Source organism: Pyrus communis, chromosome 3 (assembly GCF_041283825.1).
Source record: "Pyrus communis isolate YQ-2024b chromosome 3, ASM4128382v1, whole genome shotgun sequence".
Taxonomy (NCBI): domain Eukaryota; kingdom Viridiplantae; phylum Streptophyta; class Magnoliopsida; order Rosales; family Rosaceae; genus Pyrus; species Pyrus communis.
In genome coordinates this window covers 5,007,847-5,019,362 of record NC_142567.1, presented here as the reverse complement: position 1 = coordinate 5,019,362, position 11,516 = coordinate 5,007,847, and the positions used below count along the sequence as shown (strand labels likewise).

Here is an 11,516-nt window from a genome sequence, read left to right as displayed (position 1 = left end):
CAAACATCCGGCGGCCGGCAACATGTTTGATTTGTCAAAAGATCACAGGCCAATTTTTCTTTTTTGTGTATATATATATATACAGGACATGGATCATCTCCGGATCCATGCATCCTAATCCTAGGGATCCACCAATCCAGATCATTGAAATTTGATCCAATGACTCATTTTAAAAGTTATAATAACTTTAGCCGTTAAATCAAATTTTAATCGTCCGGATTGATGGATCCCTAAAATTAGGATGCATGAATCCGGAGAGAATCCATGTCCATAAATACACACCCATTAATTTTCCCTCTCAGTTGCAACCTGAAAGCCCTCCTTCCTCTCTGTCTCTGTCTCTAACACAAATTAATGGAAGTATCAGTGGCTGCTGCTGTCGTTTTGGTTGGCATAATAGTAATTACATGGGCATGGAGGGTGGTGAACTGGTTGTGGCTGAGGCCAAAGAAGCTAGAACGATATCTGAGGCAGCAAGGCCTTGCCGGAAACTTATACAGGTTTATGTCCGGAGACATGAAAGAAATCTCCATGACGACAGAACAAGCTTATTCTAAACCCATGAGCCTCTCCCATGACATAGCCCCAAGAGTCATCCCTTTCCATCACCGATTAGTAAACACTTACGGTATGTTAAGTATATTATTTTTTCACGTTTACTTGGATATAAGAAATAAGAATTGAATCATTCTGATATTTCACTTTCTTGCATCAATTAACACTTAGAATCCAAAAAAGCGTTATCACTTTGAAATCTTTAACAATACTAGTTCTCATTTTCTTTTTCTTTTTTTTTCCTCTCATTTCAAGTCAGTAAATATGTCAGTAATTCTTACTTTCTTATGTGTTCTACCAAATTACAAATGTTATCTAGATTTGCAATTCAGATTCTCTAACAACATAAATGTGATAAGATACTGTCAACGACTCATAAATAAGAGTGACACTCAAGTCTTCAGAGTCGTTGAGAAAGTCTCAAGTTAAAACTCATGAGCCGATGAATAGATGAAATTTATAAAAATATATATATGTGGTTAAAAATTTGATATGAAATTTACAATGATAGTTCATCTTACAATTGAACCAAAATAAGCTAAAGTATTTAAACATATTTTTATTTTGAATGCATTTAATATTTAAAATTATAGAAAGAAAAAAAAAACAAAAACAAAACCTCCCACGTTAGTGGGTCGTTTCATGTCTTTAATTCATTTCTTTTTTTTTTTAAATAATTTTTTAAAAATATGTAAATTAATTATTATTAAAAAAATATAAAAAGGCCAATACACGCGTAAGAGGCTAGTAAAATTTGAATTAACAATCTATTCCAACAAAATAAAAACCGGCGCTGCTAAATCAAACTAATCAAACCTCTATAGTAGTAAGTGCACTGTTACTAAACAAGCTGTGCACTTACACACATATGTCTGGTTATGGTATGATACGTAAAAATAATTTGACTATAACTATGTTGAACCTTTATTTTCTTTGAAAACCAAAAATGTAGGTAAGAATTCTTTTGTTTGGATGGGCACCATCCCAAGGGTGATCATCACTAATCCAGAAGATTTGAAATACATCTTAACAAAAATGGAGGAGTTTCCGCAGCCAGAACCAAACCCACTTGTCAAGTTACTAGCAACAGGTATTGCATTCTATGAAGGTGAGAAATGGGCAAAACACCGAAGAATTATCAACCCGGTATTCCATTTAGAGAAGCTGAAGGTATTATGCACACTCTTGCCAATATTCATTCAAAATTTCTTGTAAAACCTAATTTAATTAGCATTGCGTATTATGTTGCCTATATAATTAATGTTGATATAATTTCTGTTTTCTTTCTTATTTTTCCTTGTTTTCTATAGCGTATGTTACCGGCATTTTACGAAAGTTGTAGTGAGATGATTATGGAATGGGAGAGCTTGGTGTTGAAACAGAGTTCATGTGAGTTGGATGTTTGGCCTTATTTTCAAAATTTGACAGCCGATGTGATTTCTCGAACAGCATTCGGAAGTAGCTATAAGGAAGGAAGAAAAATATTTCAACTTTTGAAAGAGCAATTACAACTTGTAACAAAAGTTGTGCAGAGTGTTTACATTCCAGGATGGAGGTAGATTATATTCTCTTTCACTCTTCAAGTTGTAAATATATATCATCCTGCCAAATAATAGGCTAGCAACTAGTTAGTCCAGTTATTTATAATTAAATTATGTTCATTAACCACAGTAAAGATCGCACTCATTCAACAAACGAATGCATATTACGAATAACATTTTTGTGACAATTTTACAAAGTTTTGAAGGAAAACCTGAAGAAGAAAACCAAGTGCTTCAAGGCAACCAAAACCATTCTATCAATGCATGCTAAAATTATAACTTTTCGTGTTTAAAGGAAGCTCATCTTTCAATACAACAACAGTGGGGTTGGGGATGGGTATCAAACTCGTCATTTATGTGAACATATATAAGACTTCCTACTTGAAAGTACATAATAATACCACTAAATCATAGTGCTAATAGACGGGAACCTCAACTTGATTTTGAAGAAAATGGAAGGTTCATAAAAGCACGTAATCTTCATATTACAAACATGCAAGGACAAAAAAAACACATTAATGCATGAAAACAAGCTCACAAATTGTCTTCTTAATATATCTTCACAGAACGATTTGAATAATTAAGGTTTTGTGCATGCAGGTTTCTACCAACCAAGACGAACAAGAAGATGAAAGGAATTGACAGAGAGATAAGAGCGTTACTTATGGGTATTATAAACAAAAGAGAAGAGGCGATTAAGGCAGGTAAAGCCACAAAAGATGACTTGTTGGGTGTGCTTATGGAATCCAACGTGAAGGAAATCAGGGAACATGGCAACAACAAAAAAGTTGTAATGAGTATGCATGATGTGATCGAGGAGTGCAAGCTGTTTTACTTTGCAGGGCAGGAGACCACTTCAGGGTTGCTAGTTTGGACAATGGTTTTGCTAGGTCAATATCAGGACTGGCAAGATCATGCAAGAGAAGAGGTTATAGAGGTCTTTGGAAGCAACAAGCCAGATTTTGATGGGCTAATACACCTAAAAGTTGTAAGTGTTTTCCATTGAGAAAAACATTTGAGAGATTGCTTTTACTAAGTGATTGTGACGAGTGCAAAACAGTTGAGTTAAAAGATGACGTGGGTTTAAGAAATGAACTGATGATCACACATCTTCTTTTAGCTGAATTGTCTTTGACTCACAATCTACATAACAAAAAATAGTCCCCATACAAGTTCGGATTTCTATATATCAATCTATTGTTTGGGTTTTTCTACGGTAACACAGTGTACAGAAATGCACCGGTGTTTAAATGGCTAAAATTGGATTGACAAAACCCAGCCATGCAAATCCAACCGTCCAATGCACAAAATTATCCCGTACACTGGTGTAATCTATTGTTTACCCTATGCTATAAATTAAAACTTAACTTGGTTGTATATCTAATGCATGCTTTCCCAGGTGACCATGATTCTGCATGAAGTTCTTCGATTATACCCAGCACTTTCCCTGATGACTCGAATCACTAGCAAGAAAACACAACTTGCAAACTATTCTTTACCAGCTGGAGTGGAAGTTGCCTTACCCACACTCCTAGTTCACCATGACAAACAATTGTGGGGTGATGATGCACATGAGTTTAAGCCGGAGAGGTTTTCGGAAGGCGTTTTGAAGGCAACAAAGAACAAATTTACGTACTTCCCCTTTGGAGGCGGTCCGCGGATTTGTATCGGGCAAAATTTTGCAATGGTGGAAGCAAAAGTGGCCTTAGCGTTGATTCTACAACAGTTTACATTTGAGCTTTCTCCCTCCTATGCTCATGCTCCTTCTTCACATCTAACCATTCGGCCACAGTTTGGTGCTCATATCATTTTACACAAACGTTGATTACTTCTGTGTCAGAAGTTTTCTCTAAATTGTTTATCAAATATTGAGAAATAAAAAAGTTGGTGAGACCTACGTGAATTTTGAAATCCAACTCCAAAATGTGGAGAAATTGAATTCCCTACATTTAGGTGGGAATTGAATTTCGAGTTGTTGGGGAAATTGGAATGAATTTTTCCTTCCTATCACACCCTCACTTATTTCTAAAATTTCAAGATTGCCCTTTGCATGAACCCGACACGACCAATTGTTGCCCATTTTAATATAAAATTAAACAATAACAATAACTAGTGTTCTCAAACGTGGTCTAGGAGGCGCCTAGGCGCTAGGCGGCGGTGCTCTGCCGTGATTAACTCAAAATCATTCACTAAATCGGCAAGGACATTAAGCGGTGTAAGGCAGTCGCCTAGGCATGTTTGGTAGGCGCTGGGCGGCCTGGAAAAGAAACTACTATCGCGAGACTCATAACCTTCTTGTCTCCCTGAGTCTCGCCGTCTGCCTCTCTATTTGCTAGAAAAGAAGTTGAATATGGTGAGAGAGAGAGAGAGAGAGAGAGAGAGAGAGAGAGAGAGATGGAGAGAGGGAGAGAGGGAGAGAGGGAGAGGTAGATGAGATTTGTGCAATTGCAGGGATGGGTGATGGCGACGGGTTGTAGAAGGTTTGCAGAGATGGGTGCGGCGGCAAGTTGTAGAAGATGAGTGTAATTGCAGAGAGCTGCGAGTTAGGGTTTTAATCAATTTGTAACTTTTTGCTTTAGCTAGCACCTTTAAACAGTCGGTGAAGGATTAATTAAAAAATGAATGCAGGGCCAACGTTTTATTTTATTGAGAGGCCCAAGAATATGGGCTTACAAAATGATACAATTTTTGAACTTTACATGTATCCTCATATTTAACATATATACATATATATATATTCTTTATTTTTTAAAATAACATAGTATCAATGTTTATTTATATATATTATGTCATAAATTTGATTAATTTATGTGTGGCTTGAATTGTGAACTTGTTGTACATGTGTCATCCTATAATACTCCTCACTATTGTTATATGGCATATATGCTTAATGTGTTTTAAATTTTGGACTTGTTGGATACTCTTTTTGCATTTTATCATTCTTTTATTATCTTATCTATAGATTTGATACAAATATAATTTTTTGTAAGTGACAATATGCATTTATTTATAAGATATACAAAAAATTTACCTAAATCTGCCTCGCCCACCTAGACCCCACCTATCCGCCTAGGCGCTAGGCGCCAGCCCTCCGCCCAACTAACACCTAGTGTTTTTTAGAACCTTGATAATAACAATAATTAACAGAAAATACAATAATTAAATTTCAGTGTGTTTTATATTTGGTTAATAGATGTATTTAACAAGCTTTCTATTAAGTAGTATATAAATTTAACCAAAAAAATTAGCATATATAATCATTTAATCAAATAAGGGCAGTTTAGTAATTATATTAATTCACATTCCCAAATGCATTACTAAACCATTTACGTGGAATCTATACTAATTATATTCCAATTTCATTAGGTCTTAATAAACAACTTCGTCAAAAATTTAATTTTGACGCCCCTTTATTTGATTTCATAAGGTCTTATTTCAACTCCTTATCGATTTAACATTTTTTCATTTGATTACAAAATAATAACGAGGCCAACGAGTCATAATACATCTACCGTGGTTCTCGACAGTTTGCTAATGCGTGAATCATGATGCATCTAGAACTTGCACGGCGTCAGCGTCGTAATCTGAGTTGTGTCTGCCATGTGGCCATGCCTTCATAAAAAACCATCACCTACTCTAGCTTTAAGTCCCTAAGTCCTAACTTTACCCCTAAGAGAAAGACTTTTTTAAAAAGTAGAACTTTTTCTAAATTTTCTGCCGCATTATATTTTAACATAGTATTTTATAATATTAACAAAAAAAATAAAATAAAGTAAGATGGCAGTAGAGAATATATGAATGTTCATTACGAGAAAATCTTTTTAACATTTCTCTACCTAAAATACATGTAGTTTAATTTGTGTGTTGAATGTGATTTAGATAATGTCATGATTTAAGGATGAAGATTCTTTCCGGATCTTTTTTGTGAAAATTATAGGAATCTTAACATCCTATTTATTCATAGTACATTATGCGTTTCGTTATGTGCTGTTTGTACTTAATTTTAATTAAAAAAATTTTAAAGTAATTTATAACCGTACGATGTACAATGAACGAATAAAATATGAAGATGTCTAGAATTCTTACAAAAATGATCCAGTTAAGATACAAATCCATAATTTAATTGAAGTCCTCATTACCTGCACCCACACAAATACAGATATCTGGCAGCAGTTGGTTTGATTGATAAGGACAAGCAAAATTGAGGACTCCACACATATACTATTAAAAGTTATAGAGAGTGTAATTAACTGATATTATCTCAAGTTATGAAAAGCAGATATCCTTCTTTCTGTCGAGAAACCCATCCTCGCATCTTTTTCTCTCCGTAAATACACGAATTAATGGAAGTATCAGTGTCTAACATTGGTGTTGTTTTGGTGGGCATAATTGTAACTGCATGGGCATGGAGGGTGGTCAACTGGTTATGGCTGAGGCCAAAGAAGCTAGAAAGATATCTGAGGCAGCAAGGCCTTGCCGGAAACTCATACAGGTTTTTGGTAGGAGACTTGACAGAAAGAACCATGATGCTAAAACAAGCATATTCTAAACCGATGAACCTCTCTCATGATATAGCCCCACGAGTCCTCCCTTTTGAGTACCACTCGGTGAACACTTACGGTACGTTTACTATATTTTTATTTTTATTCTTCGTATATAGTTTGGGAATGAGTGTTATCTGAAAATTTGTCGTCCAGATTCACAATTTACCAATATAAGGGGTAAGACAGTGTCAGTGATGTAGTGGTACACAGTTTGGTAATGAAGGTCTCGTGGTAAAAACTCATCGACCCTCGTATAGTTGCAATTTGTCAAACCGGTGATTTACAACATGCCAACAAGAGATCACTAATAAACTAACCTCCATGAGTAGTGCCTAGTTTGAGAAGTGGAAATAATTTGATTTTAATTTGAAGTTTTAGTTTTAAAAAAACCTTAAAAAAATGCAGGTAAGAATTCTTTTATTTGGGCGGGACCAGTACCAAGGGTGAACATTGCTAATCCAGAAGATTTGAAAGACATCCTAACAAAAATTGAGGATTTTCCAAAGTTGAAATCAAATCCGTATGTCAAGTTGCTAGTAACAGGTACTGCACACTATCAAGGTGAGAAATGGAGAAGACACCGAAGAATTATCAATCCAGCATTCCATTTAGACAAGTTAAAGGTATTTACAATATTCATACAAAGTTTGTGGAAATTTTACGCTATCTAATTAGTTTAGTATTTATGTGCGTACGTAATATATATTTATCAGATTATAAAGAGGTCATTAGCTACGCAATTAGTAAATATGATTTAAATTGCAGCATGGATTCGCAAATGTTTAGTTGTGTTTAAGAATAAACCATATCCATGTCCAAAATACGCATATGCAAAATATATTTACTAAGGAAATATGTTTTTATTAGGAAAACCTCAACGGTATGATGAAAATTTTATTGAGCCAGAAAAAAAGAAGTTAAACATAATTAGGGGAGACGTAAACCTTACCTCTTATAATATAAGAAGAAAGTGAAATATACAAAAAGAAAAAAGGGACATAAAAAGGAAACAAAAATAAGTGATTAGTTTTTTAGATGTGTATTACGTGCGTTGGCTATATAACTAATTAATGTTGACAATTTTTGGTTTTTCTTCTTATTTTTTGGTTGTTTTCTATAGGGCATGCTACCAGCATTTTACCTAAGTTCTAATGAGATGATTAAGGAATGGGAGAGCTTGGTGTTGAAAGCAGGTTCATGTGAGTTGGATGTCCAGCCTTGTCTTGAAAATTTGACAGCCGATATGATTTCTCGATCAGCATTTGGAAGTAGCTATAAAGAAGGAAGAAAAATATTTCAACTTTTGAGAGAGCAAGTACAACTTGTATCAAAAGTTATACAAAATGTTTACATTCCGGGATGGAGGTAAAATTATAATTTCTTTTAGTCTTCAACTGGTAAATGGCAAGATCATTCGACCAAATAGGTTAGAAACTAGCTAAATCAATTTTACACAATTAAATTTGGTTCATTAACCATATGAAAGATCATACTCATTTAAGTAGTAGTATTAAAAGCTTGTTATACAAAGCTTTTTTTGTGTGACATTCCTAAGTAGACACCAATATTAATATTTCAGCTATAAAATCCCATGAGGAACTCTGTTTTACATATTATAGCTTTTGTTGCAACTATTCAACACATCACAACTGAAACACTGTAGAGTTATCCGGTAGTGATCCACCGATTAAATGAAGAAAATTTCGGTAGTGAATTAATACTGAACATAAAAAAAGACACTCGGTACACTTCTACCTGACACTCTTCACGACTAGCTCTTCTTATCCAAACTTGAAAGCTTCACATTTTCCAACCAACTCCAAACGTTACATCGTCAATCCCATACAATCCAATCTCAAAACTTATGAATATGGATTAGCTACAAATATTTAAATAGTTAGATCTTGCATAAAACTTGTATCACTGAATGAGACATAGCTTTGTAGTCAGACCCCTTGTTTTCTTCATATCATCATTGGAACTAATAATGAATTTTTTTTTTTTTTTTTGCAGGTTTGTACCAACCAAGATGAACAAGAAGATGAAAGGAATTGACAAAGAGATAGGAGGGCTACTCATGGGTATTATAAACAAAAGAGAAGAGGGGATTAGGGCAGGTGAAGCCACAAAAGATGACTTGTTGGGTATCCTCATGGAGTCCAACTTGAAGGAAATCAAGGAACATGGGAATAACAAAAGAGTTGGAATGAGCACGGATGACGTGATCGAGGAGTGCAAGTTGTTTTACTTTGCAGGGCAGGAGACCACCTCATTGTTGCTAGTTTGGACAATGGTTTTACTAGGTCAAAACCAGATTTGGCAAGATCGTGCAAGAGAAGAGGTTTTGCAGGTCTTTGGAAGCAACAAGCCAGACTTTGATGGGATAATTCATCTAAAAGTTGTAAGTGTTTGCTATCGATAAATTGAGAACACGTGCCTTATAGGAGTTCATTTTTATCTGCAATGCATCGAGCAAAACTTGAGATATTGTTCCTGCTTCGTAACAAAGTTGAATGTTGAGTGTAAAATAGTTTAGTTAAAAATGACATATGTTTAAGAAGTGAAATTAAGGATCAAATTAATTTAATCAGATGTCATCCTTAACTAGATTGCTTCCACTGAACAATGCTATAGGTAACAAAAATAGTGCCCATAAAAGTTCAAAATTTGAATATATCACTGTTGTTTGCTTAACCCTAGATATTAATTAGCCTTTTTAGACCTAACTAATGCTATATGTAGTACATTTATTAACTATAGTTGTTTACATAGCTCTGTAATAGACGTGGACCCATTTGTGTATGTTGAATCCACCTATAAAATTGCTTAGAGAAGTAGTCAGCAATGCGAGACGTAACTCCTAGAAGTTTGCTTAGTGTATATGCTTCTTTACACTTTTGGACGTGTTTTCATCTCTTTTTTTGGCATAAATGCAGAAGTTAAATTGGTTGTATATGTACTACATGCTCCCCAGGTGACCATGATTTTGCATGAAGTCCTGCGATTATACCCAGCACCTCTTCTTGTTCGAACCACTAACAAGAAAACAGAATTCCGAAACTTCTCATTACCAGCTGGAGTCGAAGTTGCCTTACCAATGCTACTAATTCACCATGACAGAGAACTTTGGGGTGATGATGCACAGGAGTTTAAACCGGAGAGGTTTTCAGAAGGCGTTGCGAAGACAACAAAGAACAAACTTACGTACTTCCCCTTCTCAGGTGGTCCGCGGGTTTGCATCGGACAAAACTTTGCTATGGTGGAAGCAAAACTTGCCATATCGTTGATTTTACAGCACTTTACATTTGAGCTTTCGCCATCCTATGCTCATGCTCCTTCTGCAAAATTAATGCTTCACCCACAGTTTGGTGCACATATCATTTTACACAAACGCTGATTACTTCTGAGCTAGAAGTTGTCACTGAATTGTTGGATATATAACGTTTAGTGGCTAGGAGAAGTGTGAAATATTATTTACTTCAAGTTCGAATGATATGTGTCATCTTGCCGACAATTTTTACTCCGCTATTGGTATGCAAAGAGGAACTGTAAATATGCCTTGTGGATTCAACAAAGTTCAAACTTACCCTGTGATTCAACACTGTCATACACAATGAAGATGTGTAGAAATGAGTTGTACAGGTTGTAATGTTTTTAAATGGAGGAAGAAGAGAATGTTATCAAGTGGTTATTTCAAGCCAAAATCTTCCCAATGTATGGAGGGAAAGGTGACTTTCTGAATTGGTTAAGTAATCACTCAAATGTGGATGTATATCTTGGTTCAGACCTCTTCATCGCTCTAATTTCGATAATTTCTTTCAAATGTATCGCAAAGGATCCACAAATATTCTACAGAGGCACCCTTTTTGCCCTCTCGGATTCGCCTAACACTAGGAACGCATACAGGTAGAACAAAAATTCAAGGATACTGGGAGGCTGGAGCATAGCACCTCTTAAAAGGACTCTCAAATTCCATCATCAAGCAAAGATTTAGGAAATAAAATTATACATCTAAGCTATTTGATTGGGGTCCTTGGGTGACTCTCTGCATCTCGTTTTAGTCATATATAGAGTTTTGATCAGAAGTGGCAGAGCATACCGTGCTGTCACTTGGTGTTCTTCGGAATCCTGGCAGAATGAAGGAATGATGGTATCGATTGACATCTCCAATGCTGCAAAGAAAAGAGCGGCAACCACATGACCGAGAACTTCCCACCTTGTCCGAAATCCCCAAGTGAGAAAAAATTGTCACATTAGCCTAAAGCCCACCAATAGTTAGAAGAATTGAAAGATGGAAGCCTCTTAAAAACTTAACTCAGAGAAATAAATTTGAATGAAGCATGCAGAGGTAACCTAAACATGACTGACTAAGAGAACAAATTTTGGTGAACAGTTCCAAAAGAGGAAGTTGTAAGGCCGAAATAGGATACTGATCGAAACAGTTCCAAACATATTTATTTTACCTGCTACATTCCAAGTGTCTAAGTCAATAATGGGACTTGAGTACACATGCATATGTTCTATTTACAAGCAGTACCTTGTTCGTTTTCTGCTTCTGTCACTCCTCGCTGCAGCTTTCTCGACGATAATGCATAAAGGTTCAAATAAGAAGAGAGCATGTGCACTGAATGTCTAGGAGGTAAAAGGTACCCCATTCACTGAAATTCTTACTGGTAACACATCAGAGTAGGTCGCGTGAAGAAATCCATCTTCTTCCTTATTTTCCTCGTCAATTGCAGACATCAGGGCATCTGTAACAGCAGTGGATGAGTTAGGCTTATTGTTCCTGAAGTAGACGAGAGAGATAAAAAGTCGAATTGTAGCTCTGCCAACAAGTTGGAGGAGGGAGGGGTAGGCTTGTTAAAATAGACGTAGA

At 35.6% G+C, this 11,516-nt stretch overlaps 2 protein-coding genes across 2 annotated transcripts; both read left to right on the top strand.

The window, feature by feature from the left end:
- The first annotated feature begins 223 nt into the window (after positions 1 to 223).
- LOC137715182 (cytochrome P450 CYP72A219-like) lies at positions 224 to 4,007 on the top strand. The gene is made up of 5 exons (XM_088690728.1): positions 224 to 628; positions 1,508 to 1,725; positions 1,866 to 2,110; positions 2,697 to 3,084; positions 3,496 to 4,007. Exons 1-5 carry the CDS (start codon positions 355 to 357, stop codon positions 3,919 to 3,921), a joined length of 1,551 nt encoding a protein of 516 aa, XP_088546854.1. The 5' UTR covers positions 224 to 354; the 3' UTR covers positions 3,922 to 4,007.
- A 2,306-nt stretch (positions 4,008 to 6,313) lies between these two features.
- On the top strand, positions 6,314 to 10,344 carry LOC137715625 (cytochrome P450 CYP72A219-like). Its single transcript, XM_068454970.2, has 5 exons — positions 6,314 to 6,716; positions 7,046 to 7,263; positions 7,761 to 8,005; positions 8,654 to 9,041; positions 9,615 to 10,344. The coding sequence occupies exons 1-5, from the start codon at positions 6,440 to 6,442 to the stop codon at positions 10,035 to 10,037; spliced, it is 1,551 nt and encodes a 516-aa protein (XP_068311071.2). The 5' UTR covers positions 6,314 to 6,439; the 3' UTR covers positions 10,038 to 10,344.
- The last annotated feature ends 1,172 nt before the right edge of the window (positions 10,345 to 11,516 follow it).

What these genes read in the sequence shown, in the direction of transcription:
- LOC137715182 (XM_088690728.1), top strand. Translation starts at nt 355, where the DNA reads ATGGAAGTATCAGTGGCTGCTGCTGTCGTTTTGGTTGGCATAATAGTA. An exon ending in CCGATTAGTAAACACTTACG is followed by an intron (nt 629 to 1,507) that starts GTATGTTAAGTA and finishes CCAAAAATGTAG; the next exon opens with GTAAGAATTCTTTTGTTTGG. An exon ending in TCCATTTAGAGAAGCTGAAG is followed by an intron (nt 1,726 to 1,865) that starts GTATTATGCACA and finishes TGTTTTCTATAG; the next exon opens with CGTATGTTACCGGCATTTTA.
- LOC137715625 (XM_068454970.2), top strand. Translation starts at nt 6,440, where the DNA reads ATGGAAGTATCAGTGTCTAACATTGGTGTTGTTTTGGTGGGCATAATT. An exon ending in CCACTCGGTGAACACTTACG is followed by an intron (nt 6,717 to 7,045) that starts GTACGTTTACTA and finishes AAAAAAATGCAG; the next exon opens with GTAAGAATTCTTTTATTTGG. An exon ending in GTTTACATTCCGGGATGGAG is followed by an intron (nt 8,006 to 8,653) that starts GTAAAATTATAA and finishes TTTTTTTTGCAG; the next exon opens with GTTTGTACCAACCAAGATGA.